Source organism: Xenopus tropicalis, chromosome 2, assembly GCF_000004195.4.
Source record: "Xenopus tropicalis strain Nigerian chromosome 2, UCB_Xtro_10.0, whole genome shotgun sequence".
NCBI classification, from domain to species: domain Eukaryota; kingdom Metazoa; phylum Chordata; class Amphibia; order Anura; family Pipidae; genus Xenopus; species Xenopus tropicalis.
In genome coordinates this window covers 48,485,144-48,511,902 of record NC_030678.2, presented here as the reverse complement: position 1 = coordinate 48,511,902, position 26,759 = coordinate 48,485,144, and the positions used below count along the sequence as shown (strand labels likewise).

Sequence of the window (26,759 nt, the reverse complement as noted above, 5' to 3'; positions counted from 1 at the left end):
CAAGTGAAGTTTCTCCTTTGGGCAACTTTGCGTGACTTCGGACAAACAAACCAATGCATATGTATTTCCACCGGTGATTCAATTTATTGCCAGTGGGAAGGCATTTTGGGTAGCTGAGAATAACTGTGGGCGACTAATATCCCCATAGCTGTTCAGTACTGTCAGTTTTTGGGCTTGGTTGAATGAACACTAAGGACTGGGTTAGCCAGAATCCTACAACTAGTGTTGGCACTCAGCTCCCAAAGTGAATCCTGGATTTGGTGCTTTCTTATAATTTATACACACTAATCAGATCTGAAGGGAAAGTGTCTCCATCCAGGAGCTCTACACAGAAGTCCTTCATCTGTTACTGGATAAAAACCCAGCAGCACCCAAAAGCCAGAGGTTGGGGGGGAGCCGGCATTTAATAGCTTCTGGGAAGCTGCTGCTGCACAATCAGATACAGTGTACAAAGTTGCCCAAACATGCCAGATACCACAAGATCTACTGTACCAATTTCCCTCTCTCGGGATATGAAGCAACAACATTAAAATCAGGTTTCCCAGGGGTGAATACATTTGGGAACAACTGTACTGGAAGCAAACATCTGGTTTTATTCCTATAGATTTTGTGCATATGAAATGAATCATATACTGGATTCTGTCTTAGAATTATACAGCAGTATAAATAAGAGTTCTAGCTGTTATCCTAACAAGAATCTGGCAAATAAAAACAAAAAAAACACATTTGCAGCTGATGAAGCCATTGGAAGGCATTGCTCTGAATGAGGGGAGGAGCGGCGCATAGGAAACTATGTACTGATCCTCCTTTCCATACCACCAAATACAAAGAAACTGCAAACGCTCAGTAATTACCGTAACATAAGGTTTAATCTCTGGTAATCTGAGATATAAAGGCGCAGTGAGGACACCACGGCCACTATTGGTGTCTCAGCTTCAATATAAAATAATGGTTTGTGAAAGGCAGAGGCGGCACATTTTTCAGGTGGCAGCCATGCTTTAGAAGCTTTAGTCCAGTGCGGGAGCAGCCTGATGATCAGGAGTCTGTGTCTGAGCCGGAGCTGCTTTCCCGGCTGATCTCAATCTGTAAGGAAGGTAAGTTGTCCAGGCGGCTTTTCTTTTGCCGGATTTGCTCCTTCTCTTTGATGAGCGCTCCCCAGGCTTGCTGTAACACAGAGTCCTCCTCTTCCGGGGCGGCCGGGGATTTCTCTGACTTTTCACTGGGTCTCTCCTTGTCCTTTGGAGCAGTTCCTAAGCGATTCCAAAGACTTCCTACAGGGAGATAGAAAGAGCGCTTTAGTGGCAATTACGCACACAGGCAGTATTCTCACTTATTCTAAACCTCTAACCAGTACTACAGTGCTGGAAAAGAGAAATACACTATATTGTCACTCCACTGCAATGGCTCTGACAAACGGCAAAGCCTGCAAGCTCAAAAGGGCTCATTATAGCCTTTTCTTTACATTTTATAAAATAGTTTAATAGTTGATTATCTAGCAGAAATAAAGAATAAAAAGCCAAAATTAAAACTTCTCTATATGGTTGCTACAGAGACACAGTACTGTAGTATGACAGCCAAAAAAGCAGCTGGAGGAAAGGGTTAAAATTAGGCTTGGGAGTCCATAGAGAGGGTTATCACTGGCATTATACAAACAGATTTCACACCAGATTGTGAGACTTTTTCAATCATTTTGGTTGATGAGCGAGTTATACTACATACATGCATAAAGGTGAAGCAGTAGCAGTGAGTTGTATGGGGCGGGCATATGATTACTGTGTCCCAGGAGACTGTAGGTGTTGGGTTACATGAGTTGGGCACTGCACTAACAGCTCTATCAATGCGCTGCAACTGGCTGAATGTAAGTTAGCAATGTCACAAGCAGACTCACAGCTGGAAAATTGGGGTAAGCGGTTTGTACCTTCTCAGCAGCCAATTGTTAGCTGGCAGTGAGCTTCTCAAATACAAGTGGTTGTGGCAATACTGGGGAGAGAGTGATTTTCCTTTAGTAATTAGCTGCTGCATAAAAGCTTCTGATGCTGCCCAGAACAATAAAATTATTTTATCTCCATTTTACAGAAAGAACTATTTCCTCCTTATGACTTCATTTTCTTTCATCGTCTGGTGCCTAATTGTGATTCTTCAGAATGCACTTAATGCAGATTCAGAGCTCAGAGGTTTTCTGTCAGTATCACATCTCTCCCCTAGCAACTTATTTGCAGCAGCTCCAGATACCCTTGCAGCCTCCAGTCAGTGCTGAGTGCTAGTTAAAGCTAGTTAAAACTACAGGGTGACGTGACTGGTAAAACCAACCTGTTTTCTTTTCCTTGCTGTCAGAGTACAGGCCTTTTCCTTCAAGCTGTTTTGGGAGACCCAGCCGGCTGTGTACGTCAGACAATGGCTCTCTTCGAGATGTGGGTGCTATGCTTAATGTTTTCCTTATTTCGGGGGAATGCGGCCTCTTTCCAAGCCTCTGACGCACATCTGTGAAGATACAGACAAAAAGTGGTTTCAAGGATCTCCACGTATGAATCACGAGTAAAAGGTTGGAAGGAAAAAGGGAATGTGGAATGTTTCAGGTCCTGGTGCCTGTGGCACAGGGGTGCATAATTCTGCACTAACAATAGCATTCATATATGTGAAATCCAGTGCTAAAGGAATAATTCTGCCCCTCATACCTGATTTCCCACTGCTGCTTTGTTGCCTTGATGCTGTGCTTTGCCTTTTCTCTTCTAGTATCAGTCGCACATCAGCTGGTTTCTCTGCATGGGATTTGCTGCCAATTCGACTTTTCACACTATTGCCTACTGAGTCGGACCTCATAGAGTTTCTTTAGAAATAGAAAATATTGCATTTTACTTTTTATTCAGAAAATCTATGCGAGTGCTTAGAGCATCAACCCAGAGTTAGTATAACCTATGCATGTGCTGGCCATTCAGGGACAGATGTCAGTGAATGTAGGGCTAAGTGGCACCATAGTCATCTTTTATTACAGTTAAATGCAGATTGCAAAGGAAAATATCAGGGCATATTTCTGAGAGTGCACACCAGATCCACAGCCAACCCACCAATGCATGGGTGGGGATAATTATCCCACCTTCACCATTACAAGGAAATATCAGAAATACTTTAGTCAGAAGAATTCAAAGTACTAGAGAGTGAAAACAAGATGAGGCTGAGAAATGCTACAATTCAGTTCAGTGCTGCTGCATCTCAATTTATACACCTAGAGAGTGAAATACAGAGACCTACCTAATAGTTTTGAGCTGAGACTCAACCTCATCGGCATACATAGTCATCTTCATGCTCTTTTTTGGTGAAGGGGTGGAGATCATTTTCAATTCCAAATCATAGTCCATCTCATCAGAGTCTGAGTTGCTGGCTGCTGAACGCCGTGCGCCTTCCCGTTCCCTTTTAAATGCCTGAAGCTCATCTCTATATTCTACCACTACACGATCATCCTCATCCATATCTTCTTCCTCTTCCTCCTCCTCTTCTTCCTCCTCAATGGGCTCTTCTGGAACATTCACCAATCCTACAAGTCAAAAAAAACCCCAATTTCATAGAAATAAAGACCATAAAGGTCAGTGATACCTAACCATACTTGGGATTGTGTGATTACATGCAAATGGGACAACTGTCTGTTACTCTGCCCTTATGTCAGCTTCAAGACTGGCATGGGGTGTGTAAGGGGAGAAATAATAGATGGTGATCATTTTATCAAGTAATGGTAATATTTTTGCCTAACTATTGAGAAAATAAAATACTTTTACTTTAAGAAACACTTTTCTGCTTACAACAGCCAACTTCCCACATGCTAGCTACCTCAGTCAGGTCTGCCCATTTTGCTAGTCTTAAAGGACACGAATAGCTGAATTCACTAGTCTTGGATTTTTCAATGTTCAGTACTAAACTTTTCTGAATTTAGTATACAGAGCATGGGCCAAACTAAGGATGCAAGGGCGACTTCTGGGAGGTACAGGTAAGATGGCAATGAGGCACTGCCCCGGGCTGATGCTTTTTTCCCCTCAAAGAGTAGCACTAGCCCAAGGAATAACCTTTACAATTCAATATTCTTAGGGGGTGGCTAACATACTGGCACCCTCAATAAAACCAGCTTTCCTTGCCCTTTAAAACGCTTAGCCTGGTGCATAATATGCCAAACAGCAATGTTTACAAATATAGGATTCTAACAAATGATATTTGCACATATAAATTGTGATCACTCATTCCAAATATTATGCCATAGGGCACACGTCAGTCTCTAGGTGTCACACAATCAATAAAGGAAAAATACCAACGAGAAGCTGAGACACTTCTTTTATGCCTCATGAAATTTAATTCACCATGAAATGTAATTTCGAATTGAAGCTAGCTAATAACATGTCCACCCTGGAGAGAATCAAATGCCTGAAGTGAATGCAGATACTATAAGCTCCTAAAGGGAAGTTAAGACAACACTACAGTAATTCACACATTTCATTTGCTTCCTTATAGCAGAAGTCTAGTTGTTCTCTCTTACCGAGTTTGCTTGCAGATAGTACAAGAGAATTCCATGTTACCTGAGTGGAGGTGCTTGTAAGTTGGTGTTATCTCAACATCATCACCAATGAAAGTGCTTTTCTTTATCACATCTCTTTGAAGGCGCCGGGAATGGTATCTTCTTTTCCTGTAATTCAGAATTCAGCACTTCAGGGGGGACCAGGGCTCATTACACTGTGTATATACTATCGCACTGCTTATGAATATTCTTAAAAGTGAAGTATTGACTAATTCAGTAGAACAAAAACACTGAGTTGTTTTATGTGCAATTAAAGGAGTTTTCTGGCATTTTAGGGGAAGGTCTAAGCAGCCGACTGGGCCATACATTAAATATTCTATACAGGTATGGGACCTATTATCCAGAATGCTTGGGACTTGGAGTTCTTTCCGTCCTTTGGATCACCACTCTTTCTACTAAAAAAATAATTTAAACATTAAACCCACTAGGATTGTTTTGCCTTCAACAAGGATTAATTATATCTTAATTGGATCACATACAAGGTTCTGTTTAATTATTACAGAGAAAAAGGAAATTATTTTAAAAAACTTTGAATTATTTCATTATAATGCAGTCTATGGGAGATGGCCTTCCCCGAATTCTGATCTTTCTGTATAACGGGTGTCCAGATAATGGATCTTATACCTGTAACAGTGATAACAGCACTTGTTTTATCTTAGCAAGTATGAAACTATACCAGTAAATGGTTTTCCCTGTACTAATCACAAGTCTGCAGGACATTGTCAGCCATAGTGGACCTTTAAAGAGACACATGCAGAAAACACAGGAGAAAATAAGAGACACAGAAACACAAACTTCCAAGTGGCTTTATCTGGTCACTGCACCTACCATGAGTTGCTGAGTATACCCTTCATCCCTCCATAGTTAGGGTTTCCATATTTCATGTAGTACTGACTTCTACGTGCTGCTCCAAGCTCTTTCTTGTCATCTAAAGAACAAAGAATGGTCTCAATAACGGTTTTGGTTCATGTTCTGGACACAAACCTGTGTGAGCTCTTTTGGGCCCGTGCCTTCTTTACCTCTTGTATTGGTTCATTTTGTATGTTCTCTTGTAAGTTTCATGTATACACCTTTACATTTATTGTATAGTGCTGTGGAATATGTTGGCTTTTTATAAAAACAACAACAAAACATCATCATCATCATTATTATTATTATTATTATTAAAAGTGAATAAATTAGCACAGGCTTTGGATGAGGAAACAGTTTTCCCATTAATAAATGATAGAACATTGCATGGCCATGTATGTGAATTGTTCATTTAGTGCCCTGCCACTCAAGAAAGAGGACAAGTAACCCCCCTGGTGTCTGTCCTCCTAAGAAAGAGGAGAAATACCCAGAGAGTCCATTAAAAGGTACAAATTAGAAAATGGACATTTTAAAGGCATTTTAAAAGGACATGTAAACCCCACACACAAAAATGTAAATCAGTGAAAATGTAATCAGCCTCTTGGAAATCTTTCAATACCTGCTACTCTGGTTGTCCAGAGGTTAATAGTAAGGCTGCAGCATCCCCTTAAAGGAACTGTAACACAATTTTTTTACATTCAAAATATCCCTTCTATATACTTTCATTATCAAATATATCATACAAAAATTTCAACAGCAGTAGTAGTTTTTCTTAGAAATCTTACTTTAGCACTGATTTATAGAGAGCAGGCAGCAGTTCTCGCACCACGCTTCCGTTCCGCTCCCCCCTCCACCCCCCCCCTCCCTCTTCATGCAGGCACACACAGCGCTACTTCAAACAGCGATGCAGACTTATCTGTAAAGAAGAAACGGTATGTCTCTAATCCCCTCTCCTCGCCCCAACTGCTAATAGCCCATAAATCACACAAAACGGATTAAACCGGAAGTCGCCGTATCGCCTTTTCAAGCTCTGCACAGTAAGGCATTGGTAATGTAATTTATTTTGAAACCATGTAGAATATTGAATTTTTTTAAATGCTACATATCTTAATAAAGTATTTAGAAGGGATATGTCAAAAGTTATTTTTTTGTGTTACTGTTCCTTTAATCACTTAGATTTGCTTCTTCTCCTGTAAACCCCGCCCCCCCCCGCCTCGGGAATTTGCTTTGATTTCTGGCTTGCCAGACATGCTCAATGATATGCCAAGGTCAGCCCAAACTCATTAGGGGCAGGCTTAGCTGTGTAAGAGGAAAACACTGATTGTTTTCATGTTCAGAACTAAATCAGTAAAATAAGAAGTGAAACTTTGCATTCAGAAACAAAAATAAATTGCCTGTGGTTGCTTAGGACAATAATGCCTTACCTTTAGTGGCAAATCTCATGTACAGACTATTTCCTTTCACTGGTTTACTAGAAGGCCGGAGCTCATTTTTCAATAAAGATGCCTGCTCAGCTTCGGAAAGGGTATCTGGCTGTTGGAATATAGCAACACATGGTCAAGTAAATAAAAAATGTATAACAAAATGCAGCAAAACAATAAACTCATTTTTACATTTATTTATATATTAATTGCTTGTCCCCCATGTGTACATGTGCATACACATCTATAGAACCCTATGATATATAAAAAATAACTGGTCTAACATTAAAAAATATAGGCTCTTTTATTATTGTGGTCACCCAAAAATTAAAAAAAAAAAGCATTTCGGTTGACAAGAGATGTTCTCATTATTACGCAAAGCAGAAGGAATTTTGGGATAAAAGTTCAAGATTCCTCCTTAAATTGTCATTTACATGGAAAACCCTTGATAATAAGCCTTAAGGTGGCCATACGGGTGGGCGATATCGGGGAGCATTTAGGTAAAAAAAAAAAATAATCCGATCGTTTGGCCCTGGGGCCAATCGATCGGATTATGTGGGTGGCAATGGGGCAGTCAGATCGGGGACCGCATCAACGAGCCGATGCGGTCCCCGATCCGACTGGATTTTCTAACCTGGCCGATCGAGATCTGGCCGCTCTGCTCTCCCCATACACGGGCCGATTAGCTGCCGAATCGGTCCAAGGGACCGATATCGGCAGCTATAGTCGGCCCGTGTATGGGGACCTTTACTCACTGGGTTTTAAAGCACACGCTGGTCAGTATGCGGATTGGATTACCAAACTGGCATTAATTACCAATCAGCATTAATAGAGCCAGGGAAGTGGTTTAGCTAAAAAAGCATTATGGTTGATGAGAGATGTCCTTACTGGTATGCAAGTAGAAGGAATTCTGGAAAAAAAGCCCAGGATTGCTCCTAAAATCTCCACTGACCTGGAATATAATTAAGACTGAGCTTTGGAGTTCCATGACCTGTATAAAAGCACTCGGCCTTTGGCCTCGTGACTTATAATATTGCATTTTACAATAGGGGGTACTTTATGCATTATATAACCACTATGGCTTCTGTATAAATCCTATGTTTCTCTGCACTGTTATAATATACAGGTATGGGACCTGGTAGCCAGAATGCTTGGGATCTGGGGTTTTCCAGATAAGGGGTCTTTCAGTAATTAGATCACCATACCTTAAGGGCTGTGACACACAGGGAGATTAGTCGCCGCGCAACATCTCCCTTGTCGCGGGCGACTAATCTCCCCGAAATGCCATCCCACCAGCTAGAATGTAAATCGCTGGTGGGAAGGCATATGCGGCACCGCAATTTGCCTTGACAAGGGAGATTTGTTGCGTGGTGACTAATCTCCCTGTGTGTCATAGCCCTAAGGGCTCTGGCACATGGGGAGATTAGTTGCCCGAGACAAATCTCCCTGTTCGCTGGCGACTAATCTCCCCGAGTTGCCATCCCACCGGCGACAATGTAAGTCGCCGGTGGGATGGCACACGCGGCGGCGCGATTTCGGCAAATTGCCGGAAATGCCTCGCAAGGCAACTTCGGCGATTTGCCGAAATCGTCTGCACAGCGTGTGCCATCCCACCGGCGACTTACATTGTCGCCGGTGGGATGGCAATTCGGGGAGATTAGTCGTCCGCAATCAGGGAGATTTGTCGCGAGCGACTAATCTCCCCGTGTGCCAGAGCCCTAACACTGTGTATTTGCATCAGGAACACTACTATAGGTTTATAAAAATAAGCTGATCTGTAGCCATGGAGCAGCCAATTAAGCTGTAAAAAAAAGGAGATAAGGCACAGGTTACATACCAGATAAGACTACACCGGCAATTTAGGGCTCTGGCACACGAGGAGATTTGTCACCGGCGATTTTTAAAAGAGTGATTTGGCGACAAGACGCCAATGCTAAATCAATGGAAATCGCCAGCGTCAAAACATACGAGGCTACTTCAAATCGCCTGCTGTTTCAAATCGCACACAGACCCTTTTCTGAACGACTTGAGTAAACATGAGGGAGGGGTAACTGTTGAGTGGTACCATGGGTAGCAGATCGCCTGGAGTTCAACTCGCATGAAATCTCTTTGTGGGTATCGTCTTGGCGACTTGTCGCCAAAGCGCCAGGGGGAAAAAACGCAGGCGACAAATCTCCTCGTGTGCCAGAGCCCTTACATTCAAGCCGGTGGGATGGCATTTCAGGGAGATTAGTCACCCGTAACAAGGGAGATTTGTTGCGGGCGACAAATCTCCCCGTCTACCACGGCCCAAACCTGTGCCTTTTCTATTTTTGAATGGCTGCCCCCATGGCTACATGCCAGGGTTTTTATATAAACTCTAGTAGTGTTTCTGAATCAAACACACAACTTTTACCAGTACAGGGCAATAGTATATTATAGTTTTAGTTTTTGGTATTACTGTTACTACTTAAAGGCTACTCATAAAAAAATTAGGATTTGGAAGGGTTAACGACGTTGCGTAAAAACAGAAGTGTAAAATTTTACCCTTACAAATCCTAATTAGCATATGCTATTTATTTGGTTTGGTATTCGGCTGAATCCCTTAACATGGTTTCGGGGTTCAGCAGATACCTAATTAGACATTAAATAAACCTAATAAATTAGTTGTGCTTCCAATAAGGATTAATTACATCTTAGTTGGGATAAAGTACAAGGTACTGTTTTATTATTACAGAGAAAAAGGAAATCATTTTTAAAAATTAGAATTATTTGCTTAAAATTAAGTCTATGGGAGAAGGTCTTCCTGTAATGTGGAGCTTTATGGACAATGGATTTCTGGATAAAGGATCTTATACCTGTATATATTTATGAAAATAACAAAAAAAATAAAAACAAAAAAAAGTTAATTGTTACAAAGTTTACTTTTCGGGTTCAGCTAGGTACCAAGAGCTGGAATCTGCAACATCACCACTTCTTACTATCTACAGAAGACACAACCCTGTGCATTACTAAAGTTTGTAGATATAAGGCATTGTGCACGTCTGAGTATGAGAAAACAAGGCTGGACACTTAAAAGGCTTTAGAAAGAATCCAAGTACCTAAGCATTTAGACATGCTGCACTCAAACCCTTTATATTTTACTGGCATGAATTTTGTAGGGTAAATTCATCATGAATAATATATATATATATATATATACACACATATACAGTGGAGGAAATAATTATTTGACCCCTCACTGATTTTGTAAGTTTGTCCAATGACAAAGAAATGAAAAGTCTCAGAACAGTATCATTTCAATGGTAGGTTTATTTTAACAGTGGCAGATAGCACATCAAAAGGAAAATCGAAAAAATAACTTTAAATAAAAGATAGCAACTGATTTGCATTTCATTGAGTGAAATAAGTTTTTGAACCCCTACCAACCATTAAGAGTTCTGACTCCCACAGAGTGGTTAGACACTTCTACTCAATTAGTCAACCTCATTAAGGACACCAGTCTTAACTAGTCACCTGTATAAAAGACACCTGTCCACAGAATCAATCAATCAAGCAGACTCCAAACTCTACAACATGGGAAAGACCAAAGAGCTGTCCAAGGATGTCAGAGACAAAATTGTAGACCTGCACAAGGCTGGAATGGGCTACAAAACCATTAGCAAGAAGCTGGGAGAGAAGGTGACAACTGTTGGTGCGATTGTTCGAAAATGGAAGGAGCACAAAATGACCATCAATCGACCTCGCTCTGGGGCTCCACGCAAGATCTCACCTTGTGGGGTGTCAATGATTCTGAGAAAGGTGAAAAAGCATCCTAGAACTACACGCGAGGAGTTAGTTAATGACCTCAAATTAGCAGGGACCACAGTCACCAAGAAAACCATTGGAAACACATTACACCGCAATGGATTAAAATCCTGCAGGGCTCGCAAGGTCCCCCTGCTCAAGAAGGCACATGTGCAGGCCCGTCTGAAGTTTGCCAATGAACACCTGAATGATTCTGTGAGTGACTGGGAGAAGGTGTTGTGGTCTGATGAGACCAAAATAGAGCTCTTTGGCATTAACTCAACTCGCTGTGTTTGGAGGAAGAAAAATGCTGCCTATGACCCCCAAAACACCGTCCCCACCGTCAAGCATGGGGGTGGAAACATTTTGCTTTGGGGGTGTTTTTCTGCTAAGGGCACAGGACAACTTATTCGCATTAATGGGAAAATGGACGGAGCCATGTATCGTGAAATCCTGAACGACAACCTCCTTCCCTCTGCCAGGAAACTGAAAATGGGTCGTGGATGGGTGTTCCAGCACGACAATGACCCAAAACATACAGCAAAGGCAACAAAGGAGTGGCTCAAGAAGAAGCACATTAAGGTCATGGAGTGGCCCAGTCAGTCTCCGGACCTTAATCCAATAGAAAACCTATGGAGGGAGCTCAAGCTCAGAGTTGCACAGAGACAGCCTCGAAACCTTAGGGATTTAGAGATGATCTGCAAAGAGGAGTGGACCAACATTCCTCCTAAAATGTGCGCAAACTTGGTCATCAATTACAAGAAACGTTTGACCTCTGTGCTTGCAAACAAGGGTTTTTCCACTAAGTATTAAGTCTTATTTTGTTAGAGGGTTCAAAAACTTATTTCACTCAATGAAATGCAAATCAGTTGCTATCTTTTATTTAAAGTTATTTTTTCGATTTTCCTTTTGATGTGCTATCTGCCACTGTTAAAATAAACCTACCATTGAAATGATACTGTTCTGAGACTTTTCATTTCTTTGTCATTGGACAAACTTACAAAATCAGTGAGGGGTCAAATAATTATTTCCTCCACTGTATATATAAAAACAAGTCAGATATCCCCTATATAAAGTGTTTCACAAAGATACAACACAGAGAGGGTCACACACACAAAACTTCTGTTTATATTGGAATCCTTACCGGGTTCACCGATTTCTTTTCAGTTTCAGTTTCATCTTCATCTTCTGCTTCACTAGGATTGTCCTCTTCTACTTCACCTTCCTCAGTCTCATCTCCAGAGCTCAGTGGGCTGTCATCAAGTCTGTCTAAAAGGACAGTAAAAAATATGGAAAGTTACATGTTAAATCTGGTTCATAAAGGAAAACAAATTCCAAGGTGAAGCCAATCCCTACAACAGAGAGACTGTTACAAATTCTGTGTAAAATAAAGAATGTGAATAAAAATCCTGGTCGTCTACTCCACTCCTCTCAGGGCCTCCGTCTTTTTACACCATCCACACCCACTGCAATTTCTTGTCTTAAACCTTTCTATCTCGCTGCTCCTTGCCTCTGGAACTCTATTCCTGAATCCCTCTGTAGGTAACACTCACCCACTCTCTTTGAGATAAAACTCTAGATGCTACCTTCTGGAGCACTAAAACATTATTTTGCCTAGTCCTGCGCTTAAGGGCAAATGCCCATACCTGATGCACTCTTACCTTCCAATTTGTACCTGTATGTTACCCAACAACCACTTAGATTGTAAGCGCTACGGAGCAGGGACCTCCTTCCTACTGTGTTGCTTACCACATGGCACTTACTCCTTGTGTATTTATACTTATTTATTGTATTTATTATAACACTCCCTGTGTGTAATTTTGTATATTGTAAGATTGTACACTAGACACTTTGCAAAGTGTAACAATAGTGATAAAAAAATTATTTTCAGTACAGGCAATTGAACAAATTGGAAGGAGAGGAGGAGATACCCTTACCCTTCTCCATAAACATGAAGTGTTTTGGATTTTTTATGTTCATACACGTATACCCTTAGGTTTGAATTTTACTTTTGATTTTACCTGCTTTGTGTGAAAAATATATTGTTTATATTTTTTGTGTATTTTCACTCTGTAACCCTGTGGTATGTATTTTTTAACTTTGGTAAAATTGACTTTTTATTTGATAGAGTAAACTTAATGAATAAAAATGTCTGCATTAGAGGAGCAGTGAGTTGCTCTACATTGATTGGTTTTAATAAAGGTGGGTTGTGCTCTATACCATGTATTTATAGATTAGCATGAAACACATTAGGCTTTGTATATGGGGTTTGTTTTAACGGATTATAATAAAGATGTTTATTAAAAAAAATAACTTTTTGGTTGTTGCGGACTCAATCTTTAAATTCAACTGAAAGGAAATCATAAAAAGCAAGTCTGGTGAACTAACTAACCCTTACCTTAAATAAACTCTAAAAATTACTAATTACCAATTAGCCTTGTATAGTATTTATTATACACTGTATATACAGCATATTGTGTGTCGGTCCCTAAGCTCAGGTGAGTGACAGCAGCACAGAGCATGGGCAGGTTATCAGCAGAAAAGAAGATAGGGGGATTGGAGGCACAGATCTTCCCTGCTAAAGGGCTGTGGTTGCCTTGGGCTGGTACATAAACCCAAAACATAATGTACATCACCGTTAGCAAAAACTACTTAAAGGAAAACTAAATCTCCAAAGAAGTAGGCTAACAGGTTCTGTACCAGCCCAAGGTAATTATTAATGGGGCAGTATGACCCCTTGTTCAACATGTTCAACAATGTTTTTTGTTATTTCTTTATCTACACAGAGAAATAAAAAAACTGAAACTACTCCATGTTTGGATTTTACAAGTTAATACAGGTATGGGATCCTTTATTCTCAAACCCATTATCCGGAAAGCTTCAAATTACGGGAAGGCGTAATAGATGCCATATTAATCAAATAATTCAAGAATATTAAATATATTTTCTTTTGCTCTGAAATAATAAAACAGTACCTTGTACTAGATCTCAACTGAGATATAATTACTGCTTATTGGAGGCAAAGCAATCCTTCGGAGTTTAATAACTTTCAACAATTTTTTTTAGCAGACTTAAAGCATGGAGATCAAAATTATGGACAGACCCCTTATCTGGAAAACCTGAGGTCCCAAGCATTCTGGATAACAGGTCCCATAAATATAAACAGATTACCAGAGCACAGATAAACAACTGAATAAATGAACTCCTTCTAACAAAACCGCCACAATAAAATAGTGACAGAAGGGCTCAGTATCTATAAGTAAGTTAACTAATGGTAGGATAGTAAGTGTGGAAGCAAAACATTGTTCTCTTACTGTTTTACAACACAAATAACTAAAAACTATGTATTTTTAGGGCGAAGACACATGGGGCGATTAGTCGTGGTGATGGCCATTGTACTCGCTGAAACTGGCTTCATTAACAGTCGTGGCGACTAATCGCCCAGTGTGTCTTCTCCCTTTTATTTATTTATATTAATAATCATTTACATTGTTTTTTCACATGTACTTTCAGCACAGGTTCTGTTTATTTTGCTCATGTTGCAAAAGGGTGTTATAGGTGCATACTGCTCCTTTAAAATGTTTTAACCTGAAACAAGATATCATTTTGTGGGACTAAAAGCTCCAAAGAGGTATTGTGCATGCAGTTATCCTAAAAACCATTATGGGTATGAGAGTAATGATTATGTCAGATGGCGAGATAAAAAGAAGAATTTACCCTTTTTGGATCTGGCAGAACTGTGCTCTCCATCTTTTTTTCTTTGGCCTTTTTCATTAGTGGGCATACTGCTTAGGTTTAACAAAGCACGAGACGGAGTTACCTCATCCAGCCACACAACGTTACCTAAGGAGAAAATGCAAAACTAAATCATGAACACAGCTTGCATAGATTGCTGGCACACATCTGTACAGTAAAATACACAGCATTCTAAAATGTGCAATCAAAGGATTCAACATGGAAAGGAAATACAACAATTTATTCACTGTTTTAGTCTAAAGTGAAACAATTAACAGTCCATAGTTGCAGTATGTCCAGTACCAAGTGCATTAGGAAGCACACCACCCACATAAAGTTAAACATCTGTAACAAAAAATACAGAAAACAAATTTTGGAGACTTTGACCCTGTCTATCACAGAAGTGGTGCGCTGGTGAGAGGTATGTATAGTTCTAAACAATGCTAACTTTCACTATATAATACATTTCTCTCACTGGCTGGTAGGTAAAACCTATCCAATATGTTAAACTTGTGTCAGTTTGGGGACCATAAACCCCAGCTTTTAGCATTAATCATTCCTTAGACAAAAAGGAAAAGAATTCACTGACTAAGGAATTTAAATACCTTAATTTAATGTATATTCAGTGTTGGATGTTCAAGTAAGATTTCTCGTTTGCACACATAAAACATACACAACAGTGGAAATACATTCCAAATTCCCTGCTCTACCATAAACCCTGAAAAACACAAAAAAGCTGTCTTTAGCCACTGTAATAAACTGCATGAGTTCTTTGTATGGAGCTTTCACAGAATCATTCATTGAGTAGAGTATGGTGCAAATGGCTTATGAATTGGGCAGCTTATAGGACACAAGGGTGAGCTTTTACTATTGATACAAATATATCTAAGGAGCAGAAAGAGGGCCACATCAATCAGCTTATTACCAATTGCTTTTTGGTGCGGTGCATACATAATGGTATGCACCATTATGTACTTTATGTACTGCACATTAAAGGAGAAAGAAAGGTAAAAACTAAGTAAGCTTTATCAGAAAGGTCTATGTAAATACAGCCATAAGAAATTACAAAAGATTAGTTGCGTCTGTTTTCCTCTGCCAGAGACAGGCAGCTCTCTGCTCTCTCCTGCTCCCGCCCTCCCTCAAGAATGCTAAGAACTCACTCCCCCCCTTAGGAAGGTGGATCTGAGCCAATCAGCAGGAAGCTGACTCATAGGGGCTGATTTACTAACCCACGAATCCGACCCGAATTGGAAAAGTTCCGACTTGAAAACGAACATTTTGCGACTTTTTCGTATGTTTTGCGATTTTTTCGGATTCTGTACGAATTTTTCGGATCCAATACGATTTTTGCGTAAAAACGCGAGTTTTTCGTATCCATTACGAAAGTTGTGTAAAAAGTTGCGCATTTTGCGTAGCGTTAAAACTTACGCGAAAAGTTGCGCATTTTTCGTAGCGTTAAAACTTAACGCTACGAAAAATGCGCAACTTTTCACGTAAGTTTTAACGCTACGCAAAATGCGCAACTTTTTTACGCAACTTTCGTAATGGATAGGAAAACTCGCGTTTTTACGCAAAAATCGTATTGGATCCGAAAAATTCGTACAGAATCCGAAAAAATCGCAAAACATACGAAAAAATCGCAAAGTACCGATCATTACGAAAAAAACGCAATCGGACTCCATTCGACCCGTTCGTGGGTAAGTAAATCAGCCCCATAGTCTAACTGAGCATGTACACAGGTCTTGCTCTTGGTGCAGGAGTGAGGCATTATGGGAACTTTCTCTACAGAGCTCAGTTTTTTCTTCCTGTGTGGCTTCTGATAATCTGAATGGGAGAAATATGCGGAGACTTAAGGGCACTATTGAGAGAAGGGAAGGTATGCCTGCAGCTTGAGATGAACTCTTTATTAGCCTTTCCTTCTCCTTTAAATACTTATGTATGCACGGTATAGCACGTGTTAATTAGTTCACCCCTTCTACAAATGGGATTTATACTACTGGTGACTACAGAACAACAGATCCAGAGCTATCTTTCTGCATTCAGCACTGGTGTCCATCTCTAAGTTTCTGAGGAAGAACTGAAATGATACATGCTATCAGAGTTGTGGAATGGATATTGCTGCCATACCAAATATATTAGGAGCACTTGTGGATATTCTTTAATATTATCTGCAAATGAAAACAGTTAAAACTATTCCAGAAAAAGAACATTTTTAGAACTAAACACAATCACCAGAAAATATGTTTCTCTTTAGATACAGAAAAAGTGACATACAAATAATGGCACTATTGAGACTGTTTTAAGGCTTCAGGTGTATTTGAAAGTAAGATCAGAAGGCTAAAACAAGACTGGATTGTTGGAATCGTAGTTACTGCACCAATATGCACTCATAACAAATGGCATTCTGTATTGTATAGAAAAATGAATTCTATCCAAGCATCTAGCAAAATAGGAATACACTTACAGGAGCTGTCATCCAGCCATTCAATGTATCCTGGAGGGTATTGCTTAAAGAAGGCAAAGATATCCTCAGTGCTCATATCATCAACACCATAGACATAAAGAGTTTCAAGGCGGACTTTGGGGATTGCTAAGGAAATAGTGAAAAAACATGTTAGAAGTTTTTCTTTTGCATTTCATAAACTGAAGAAATCAAAGATAATGGAGGAAACCGCCTCATAAATTATTTTAAACATCACTGTTGGCAGTAAATATATCTGGTGGTACAATTCTATTACTGCCAAGGAACAGACCTAACCCTTGGGCAAACGGTATTGGCAAGGTATATAGCAAAACAGTGTCAAAATCTGAAAGGGTTTGTTTTAGAAAGCAAAATTTAAAAAATAATTTTCTTTTGGCAATTTTAAGCAATGATGTTAAAGAGCAAGGAAAGGCTACTACTGTTGTATCCCTTAATATAGTGTAGAGCTCCCTTGCCCAAAGCAAATCACCAAATTTATTTTTTAAAATAAAATAACATCTCACAAAAATTGGCTTGTAACTTAGGTGTATTTGCAGCCTGTCACAGCCGCCATCTTGGATTCCTGGATTCCCCCGCTTGCAAACCGCCCCGTGGCGATCGAACACCACCGCCCGCTCGCAGGCTTCTCTTACTAAGATCGAGCAATGTGCATGCGCCACCTAGTGTCCTATTCACATAGTCAATGCACGAGCAATGCATTATGCGAATCCTCTTTATCTAGCTCTGCGTTTTTTATTCCTGTTTGGCTTCAGATCTTCTGAACAGGTGAAATATTGGGAGACTTAAGGGCACTATTGAGAGAACTGAAGGTATGCCTGCAGCTAGAGATTAACTCTTTATTAGCCTTTCCTTCTCCTTTAAATGATCAAATAACTAAATGCAACACTAAAGACAACACATAGCACCCATAGGTAATTTACAATGGAAAAGCCTCTCATAACCACCTTTTCTAATCATTTCTCGATCTAGTACCACATTCCTTTGTTGGTCACTGACTTCTGCTCGAAAATGAAACCGCTTTGCCCTCTGTTCCTTTTTCTCGATAGCCTCCTTAAAAACAAAACCAACACTGAGTTAGTATCTAACAGCAATCAGTTAACTCCATTATGCAGCCTGTGATTACAATTATTTTATGTATGTATAATTCTATTCATATAGTGCTACATATGTACACAGTGCTGTACAGCACAATAAATTCATAGAATAGGGTCAATACAATTACACTAATAAAAAGTACAGTTACAAAGATTTAACAGCTAAGTGTTAAAAAGACAAAAGGAAGGAGATCCCCTTGCTTAAAAGTCTTTATTTGTGTTTATTAGGAAAGTATAATATTGCATCTAACAATGGAAACAGAGTTTTGTATCATAAAATAAGACAGGTCTTATAACTCAAAGCAACTAATTTGTAGGAAGCATTTATGGGTCGCATGTTTGAAACTTTTTATGCAATAACCCATTACTAGCTATAAGTTCTTACACAAGCACCTGCCTGGGTTCGTTTATGGGGGTCCAGTGCACCAAACATTCCATGCAAGTGCAATCTACCAGTTACTAATGCATTGCATGTAATTCATTGCTTTGCTATATGGCAATATATAGTTAAGTACTGTCATAAAATCTTATAATGCTCCCCTTATTTATCCACCATCCTTATTACAGACCCTCTATCTCCCTGAATGCCAGTTTTTCATCTCTAAATTACCTCGGCCCCACTACTGATTCTTCCTGTAATTTCACACTGACTCCTACAATCCCACTGCATTTTCCTTCTTATTTATGCATTCTCTAAACCCTTTCTACTTCCATTAGAAACTGTAAGCCATGGATTTACTGCCCTCAATTAATTTCACCCATATGATGCCTTATGCCTATGACGAGTATATTAAACAAAACATATGTAAAGCCCAACGTTTATGGTATAGTAACATTTCATTGAGTATATACAATACATTGCATTTATACATATACACACACATACATGGAGGAATACTGTGACCGGCATCTCCCATAGACTCCATTTTAATCAAATAATTCTAATTTTTAAAATTGATTTCCTTTTTCTCTGTAATAGTAAAAGAGTACCTTGTACTTGATCCCAACTAAGATATACTTAATCCTTATTGGTGGCAACAATCCTATTGGGTTTATTTCATGGTAGAATGTTTCAAACAGACTTGGGGTGTGGATATCCCAATTATGGAAAGATCCTTTATCCGGAAAACCCCAGGTTCTAAGAATTCTGGATAAGAGGTCAAAAACCTGTACTCACAGGAGGTATCAAAAGCCAAGAGAAATGCATAGAACAACAAAACTGTAACTGTGGTCTTAAATGCCTTTAAATATTCCCTTTCACACCAATCTGAGTCACTGCAGACAGGAACTAAATACACACTAGTCATATACGCGTGTGTGTGCTTGGAGTGAAATGAAAGCAGTAGAGGCAGCTAAAATACCAGTCACTGTCTCTGCAAGCTCACAGACATAAAATGGTGCATAAACTGCATACAATGTTCCTTCTAAATTGTGCTCTGGTGTAAAAACACATTTGTATTTATTCTGACCATACAGTTTTTAAAAAAACGCACAGACACATTTGAAATGTCACACAACAGGTGCAGGCTGATCTGTTATCCACGAGAATTAATCAAACCTAAGAATAAGGTTCAAACTGACCATTCCTAGATATCAGCTAAAATGAAGGGCTCCTATGTATTACTTGTAGAGCAGTTTTAGTGCTGTATGTACTATATTAATTTGAAAAATGTAGCAACAGCAGAGATCAGAAGATAAACTGTATTTCTAAGTATCATTCTAAACTTTTCCACTATGAAGATAATTACATTTTAATAGTGTGCAAATTTTTTCTTGTAATACTGATTTGCAGTATAATTTTGAGGTTTTGCAAATGGTGAAAATTTTCATTAATTTGTGCTAGAAATTCGCTATATGGTTCGTTTTGCCAGGAAACAAATCAGAAAAACTCAAGAAAAAAAATTTCCATTTACTCCTATGCATTGGGTGCAAGAAAAAACACAATAAACACCACCCATTTTAATACATTTGGCATAAGAAAGAAACGCACACTGACATCAATACATTTGATAAAATTTTGCCATTTCAAAAACATGGCAGTTTTGCTCATCACTACTGGCAAGCCTATCATTGTCCATAGGAGAACATTAAAATGCAGCAGGATCCACTGAAGGCTGAGCAGAGAGCAAATCACATACATGAGTGTGCCCTGAGTGCCCATACACACGGGCATTAGTGTTACATCCACATTCATTGTTCCCTTGGGTACAAACCCATGAAGATACGCAGATCAGCTCATAACTCCAACATAACAAATCCACAAGTGGTCAAATGCACTCATGTAAGGACTCAGGCTGCCACCAACTTACCCAAATTTGTATTCTTTTCTCGCTACAACTAACACTGGCATCAAGCATCCTTTTTATTGGCCAGGGGGGAAAAAGGCAGATCACCATCAAGATTGCCATTTACCTTTATAGTCCCCGCTCTAGCACTGAGCTATCAAAGGGACTGACTGACCCTTAACTGCGCCCTATTTGCCTAAAAAGCTGCAGATTGAGACAAACTGCAAACAGCAAGACACCCCCTAGCCATGACATTATCTGAGCTAAGGAAATGCTGCCCTGGTTGCAATTTTATTTTTCAGCGCAGCCCTGCAACATGCAGCTAGTAGTGGTACTAAATGACTTCTGACTGTAGCTGGGGAATGATGGGAGCTGCAACATGCAGTTAGTCGCGGCACTTAATTACTTCTGACTGTAACTGGGGAATGATGGGAGCTTCAACATACAGTTAGTCACGGTAATGACTTCTGACTGTAGCTGGGGAATGAGGGGAGCTGCAACATGCAGTAAGTAGCGGTACTAAATGACTTCTGACTGTAGCTGGGGAATGAGGGGAGCTGCAACATGCAGTTAGTAGCTGTACTAAATGACTTCTGACTGTAGCTGGGGAATGAGGGGAGCTGCAACATGCAGTTAGTAGCTGTACTAAATGACTTCTGACTGTAGCTGGGGAATGAGGGGAGCTGCAACATGCAGTTAGTAGCTGTACTAAATGACTTCTGACTGTAGCTGGGAATGATGGGAGCTGCAACATGCAGTTAGTCACGGTAATGACTTCTGACTGTAGCTGGGGAATGATGAGAGCTGCAATATGCAGTTAGTAGCTGTACTAAATGACTTGACTGTAGCTGGGAATGATGGGAGCCGCAACATGCAGTTAGTAGCGGTACTAGATGACTTCTGACTGTAACTGGGAATGAGGGGAGCTGCAACATGCAGTTAGTAGCGGTACTAGATGACTTCTGACTGTAGCTGGGAATGAGGGGAGCTGTAACATGCAGTTAGTAGCGGTACTAGATGACTTCTGACTGTAGCTGGGAATGATGGGAGCTGCAACATGCAGCTATAGTTTATAAAGGGACATTAGAAGTAGCCAACTCCATGTTGGTTTGGAGGTGAGAGCTCTGCGCAGGCAGTCAAGTTGTCCCTCAGGCTTTGTGCAAGTGGCCATTACTGTGCTGAAACAGGAAAGAGCCTTCCTCAAACTGTAGCCACAAAGTAGGCAGCATAGAATTGTCATTGTAAAGTGTCGCCTTAAAGGACATGGAAAGGCAAAGTCACTTGGGGGTGCCAAAATGTTAGGCACCCCCAAGTGACTTTAATCGCCTACCTTTTACCCCGGGCTGGTGTCCCTGTCAGGAGAGAACAGCACCAGCCTGGGGTAAGTGTAGCACTTCCTCCTTCCTGCTTCGTGAGCGTGTGCATGCGCAGTAGAGTGAAAAGCCGAACTTTAACAGAGAAGTCGGCTTTTCACTCTACTGCACATGCGTCCACCGCATAGTCACAGCTTAACGAAGCAGGGAAGAGGAAGTGCATCGCCTCAGGTACCCCGGGCTGGTGCTGTTCTCTCCCAACAGGGGCACCAGCCCGGGGTACAAGGTAAGCGATTAAAGCCACTTGGGGGTGTCTAACATTTTGGCACCCCCAAGTGACTTTGCCTTTCCTTGTCCTTTAAGGTCAAAACCTAAAATGGAACCAGGAGCTCTGTTCGTTTTCCCCCCACACAATAGAATGAGGTACCCAAGGTACCAACAAAAGGAAATTAACCTTTTTTTCCCCCATCTATCATAACATTGTCTTGTCCTGCTACTTATAGTTTTGCCTTAAAGGGGTGGTTCACCTTTACATTTTACTTTTTGGGGCAAGTTTACGGTTTTATTGTTGCCTGTAGCAACCAAATAAATCTTTGCTTTTGATTTCTAACTTGCAGGTGACTGTTCAAATCTAATTGCTGATTGGTTGCTATGGGCAACATCACTAATGATATTTATCTCCAATCTTAGTAAACATGACTCTTGGTATGTTATAGAATGTCATATTCTTAGCAACTTTGCAATTGGTCTTCATTTATTGGTTTTTTTTTTGTTTTTTTTTTAATTATTTGCCTTTCACTTTTACATCTTTCCAGCTAGGGGTCTTGTGAGCTTACAATTTTATTATTATTGTTAATTTTTATTACTTATTACTATTTTTTCTCCTATTAATATTCCATATAACCCACTGCCTGGTCACTAAGTAACAAGACCCTAGCAACCAGATAGCTGCTGAAATTCCAAATTGAAGAGCAAATAAACAAAAAGCTCAAAAACTGAAAGACTACAAAAAAATAAAAACCACACGTGTTCTGTCTTTTTCATTTGTGCTTTTTTTAATTAGTTTAGTCGTGGTTAAAAAACTCAAACCACGAAAATCCAAATATTGATAAATGCCCCTTTATTCTTTGTGGTGACATTTTACCATTATGCATGCAGGCAGGTGGTGTTCTCCTGGCACAAATGTTCCCTCTAAGCTGTGCACCCAGCACACACAAATTGTGGTGCACACAAAATATTGTATTTATTCTGACCTCTGAGCGCAAACGGGTTAAAAATGTGCACACAAAATTATTTTTTTTACGCTCATAGCCAATAAGGAATAAGAGGGATTGTTTTAGAGGTGCCGAGGGAAGCATGAATAAAATATTAATATTTTGTAAGGGACAATGCAATATTTTGTCCTTGTTCTTTAAGAAATGAGGTGTCCAACCTTTTCTTGAACAGTGGTGAATATTTTTTTGTTTTTTTACACTTGACCAACTTCCTATATAATTAAAAAATATTAATAAATATAAACTATATATATAAAAAAAAAAAGATATACTCAATACAAAAACTGTCAGTTTTATAAATCAAGAGATATTTTTAAGTCCAAAATCTGTATTATTGAAGGGCAGCAATTGTTATATACCAGAATGAATACCTTCTGCTCTTAGATGGTGCGCCTCTTCTATATAAAATTAAAAAAAGGGACTGGGTCAGGGTACTTGGTTGCAGGATTGCACACTGTGGGATTTTCAAACCTGTCTGGTGGTCACTGGGAATAATTCCAGCCTGATATTGGTCAGATAGGCAAGCAAGCAGGTTATTGAGCACCGATAAGCTGCTCAGTTGGCAGCTTTTATGTATGTATGTAAAACTTTATTTACAAAGCACTACATGAATACACAGCACCACACAATTTTACAGAGTAGAAAAATACACACAGGGAGGACAAGAATAATAAATAAGTATAAATATATAGAGATTAAGAGCCATGTGCTAAAAGACACAGTAGGAAGGAGATCCCTGTCGCATAGAGCATACAATCTAAGCCAGGGGAGTTAAACTCACATAAGGGGGCCGGAATATAAAACACAGGCTAAGTCACGGGCTGAATTTTTTATTAAAATACTTAGTACAGGTATGGGATCTGTTATCCGGAAACCCATTATCCAGAAAGTTCCAAATTAGGAAATGGCCTTCTCCAATAGACTCCATTATAAGCAAATAATTCTAATTTTTGAAAATGATTTCCTTTTTCTCTGTAATAATAAAACAGTACCTTGTACTTGATCCCAACTGAGATAGAATCGATCCTTATTGGAGGCAAAACAATCCTATTGGGTATATTCAATATTTAAATTATTTTTCAGCAGACTTAAGATATGGAGATCCAAATTACAGAAAGATCCCTTATTCAGAAACCCCCCAGGTCCTGAGCATTCTGGATAATAGGTCCCATACCTGTAGTAGAAGGATAAATCCTTCCTCACCTTGAAACACCATATTACACGCCACCCTCCTGCATTAATCAAGTTTTGAAAATAACTACAAGCACAAAGCAAACTGTAGGCAAAACAGTTAAATTACAAACTGTGGGAACCGTGGGACAAGACACATCCACCAGGTGCAAACTTGTGGCGCAGGGTCGCAGTGCTGTGGAAGCAGCTGCTTTTGCCTGTTTTGTGTGGCCCATGGTAATTATGCCTGACCTTACAGCACCAATCGCCTGACTGTGCAGCTCCAGTCCCAGTGGCGCTGTGACTGTGCCTGACCGCGCAATCGCCTGACTACGCTGCTCCAGTCCCAGTGGCGCTGTGACTGTGCCTGACCGCGCAATCGCCTGACTACGCTGCTCCAGTCCCAGTGGCGCTGTGACTGTGCCTGACCGCGCAATCACCTGACTATGCTGCTTCAGTCCCAGTGGTGCTATGATTGTGCCTGACCTCGCTGCTCCAGTCCCAGTGCCACTCCGAGCAGCTGCTTTCGTTCTGCCATGCAAGGTGGGTGGGGCGTATTACATCATTCCGTGATTGGTGCTGCACAGTCAGGCACATTCCCCACAGGCCATATAAAACAGCCAGCGGCTGCATTTGGCCCATGAGCCTTGTGTTTGACACAGGATCTAAGCCGTGGATAACATACAGACACAAATTGAGTAGAAACGTGTAAAGAGGTTTTGGCACTGGCCCTTAAATTCCAGGACTGTACCAGACAAGATATGTTCCAGTGCTCCAAAAAGGTAGGATCTAACTTTCTTTTTGAAACTATTTATGAAGTGTTCCATATATGGTCATGTTTACATCAACCTCTTTCACAAATGGCCGAACTGCCCCTACAGAAGGCTTTCTTGAGACAAACATTTTTTCTTACCTTTGAAGTGACATCAATCCCAGTAATAAAGGTCCCAGCCCTGTTCTCATAACGCCGATTACTGCCCTATTAAAACAAAAATGTATTTGAGAAAATGGACGAACCAAAGAGACGCAAAATATTTGGAAAGAAACTGTATATTATTAAACCATATCCAGTACATACACACACACACACACACATACATAAATACTAGTACTATATAGTACTATACACTAATAAATACTTATAAATACTTAGTACTTATTTTACACCTTAAGGTGAAGACACACTGAGCTACTTAGAAGCAGCTACTTGTCTTCACTACTAAACATCAGAAAATACCCTGCCATAGACAATACTGAGAATTGCCTCTGCTAAAACACACATAGAGACAATTATCAGTAAATGATCAGCATTGTCTATTTCTGTAGCTGTGACAAGTATCTGCTACTAGTTGCTCCATGTGTCATCACCCTTATTCTACACCTCTTGCTACAGTTTGTGGATGTCTCTATGGCTGTACCATTTTCCAGTGTGACCCTGATGTTGTCATTTTAAACGTGTATATTAGTGTAACGGTCTCACTGTACCACACAAATAACTATTTTCTATTCTGGGGGTAAAACACAGAGGGAATCAAGAAAAAGCAGAATATCACTCCATATTCACAGAATGCCTGAGGGGCCAGAACTCCACAGATGGGTATTATAGGACAGCCATGGCAGACCATTTTTGCCTTTATTGGTGCTTAACATTATAGCGCAAGGTCTATCTAGTGCCAGGGTAGACATCTACATTAAGTGCATTTTAGTCATGGCTACAATCTGCAATGGCTTTGATACCAGAATTAAGGGGAATGTCCGGGCTAAACAACGGGGGGAGCTCCCTCAGCTCCTGGGTAAACAGAAATCTGTTGGGGGAAACTCTGTAGGGGAGAAGTCATAATGTCCTGTCTGTACTGTTAGATTAGCCACTATGCTCCCATTTATTCTCATTCGGCTTGGAACTTTAGCAGCTGAACTGCATTTCCCACAATACAGAGCCAGTCAAGGCGAGCAACAGAATGAATGGCCGGCCTGTTGTATGTGATATGACTTGCTTCTACTGTGTGGCGACCTGACGCAGGTAATTATCAGTCGCCATACTAATCAGGCATTGATACCGTACATTTCTATTGGAGCCCTAAAAAGCAACTTACCGACACCACCTCACGGGGGGAAGCCCGGTCTGCTGCGGCCTCCACCTCACCTTCCTCCACTTCCATGGGTTCGGGCTCAGCGCCGCCGCCCGCCTTCACAGACACCCGAAGCCCTCGCACCGCCGCCATTTCACGCCGAATACAGCTCCGAACACAGCCGGTTGCCACAAACCCCGGCAATGATAGAGTACGAGTGTTAACAGGCTAGAAGGGATTCGGCACATGACCCGCAGGTGAAGGGGCGGCGGCCATGTTGGTTGTGGCCACAAGCCAAGACGCAAATGCGTGATGACATAACTTTACTATCACAGGCATGTTTTGGCGTGTGACCTTACAGAAGCGACAAGGGGGCGGGATAGTTTTACTGCTATGTTTCGTTTTATTAAAACATAAGGCGCTATGGCGTTCTGAAACAGGCTGAAGGATGCGGGTTTACACATAATACGCGAATTTTTATTTTCTTTGTATAAGATAACATATAGTAGTGGCTATTACACCCAAGAGTTAAAAATGTTACGCGTTCCCCTAAATGCAATTTGATGCAGAAAGTTCTATCCCCAACCTAATATTATCAATCACATCAAGAATTTCCTTTAACTGACGCACAGCCTGCTGGCAGGCATCCATACCCAATGCTGCAAGAGGGGCTGCATTGCTTGCCTTTCACAGTATATGGGTATTGATTGTGTTCATACGTGACTATGTCAATAATAATGCAAA

The 26,759-nt window shown here is 40.4% G+C and overlaps 2 protein-coding genes across 3 annotated transcripts in view; one reads left to right on the top strand and one right to left on the bottom strand.

Moving 5' to 3' along the window:
- Positions 1-573: 573 nt before the first annotated feature.
- ncbp3 (nuclear cap binding subunit 3) lies at positions 574-26,278 on the bottom strand. The gene is made up of 13 exons (NM_001005015.1): positions 26,040-26,278; positions 24,860-24,925; positions 17,755-17,860; positions 16,793-16,918; positions 14,311-14,436; positions 11,738-11,862; positions 6,832-6,940; positions 5,387-5,486; positions 4,560-4,666; positions 3,250-3,532; positions 2,676-2,827; positions 2,311-2,481; positions 574-1,271 (listed from the first exon to the last, which is right to left on the bottom strand). The coding sequence occupies exons 1-13, from the start codon at positions 26,166-26,168 to the stop codon at positions 1,036-1,038; spliced, it is 1,836 nt and encodes a 611-aa protein (NP_001005015.1). The 5' UTR covers positions 26,169-26,278; the 3' UTR covers positions 574-1,035.
- Positions 24,600-26,759, top strand: part of LOC100495163 (tapasin-related protein) — a 22,496-nt gene continuing 20,336 nt past the window's right edge. The window contains exon 1 of one of the 2 annotated variants that reach the window (XM_018091494.2): positions 24,600-24,728. In XM_018091494.2, coding sequence (XP_017946983.2) covers positions 24,708-24,728 — 21 coding nt within the window. In that variant the 5' untranslated portion in view covers positions 24,600-24,707. The remainder of the gene's footprint in view (positions 24,729-26,759) is intronic. The other variant, XM_031896769.1, reaches the window with a different exon arrangement.

Coding starts and splice junctions, on each gene's coding strand:
- ncbp3 (NM_001005015.1), bottom strand. CDS start 26,168: ATGGCGGCGGTGCGAGGGCTTCGGGTGTCTGTGAAGGCGGGCGGCGGC. Junction 17,861..24,859: donor GGATTGATGTCACTTCAAAG/GTAAGAAAAAAT, acceptor TTTGTTTTTAAG/GAGGCTATCGAGAAAAAGGA. Junction 2,482..2,675: donor AAGCAGCAGTGGGAAATCAG/GTATGAGGGGCA, acceptor GTATCTTCACAG/ATGTGCGTCAGAGGCTTGGA.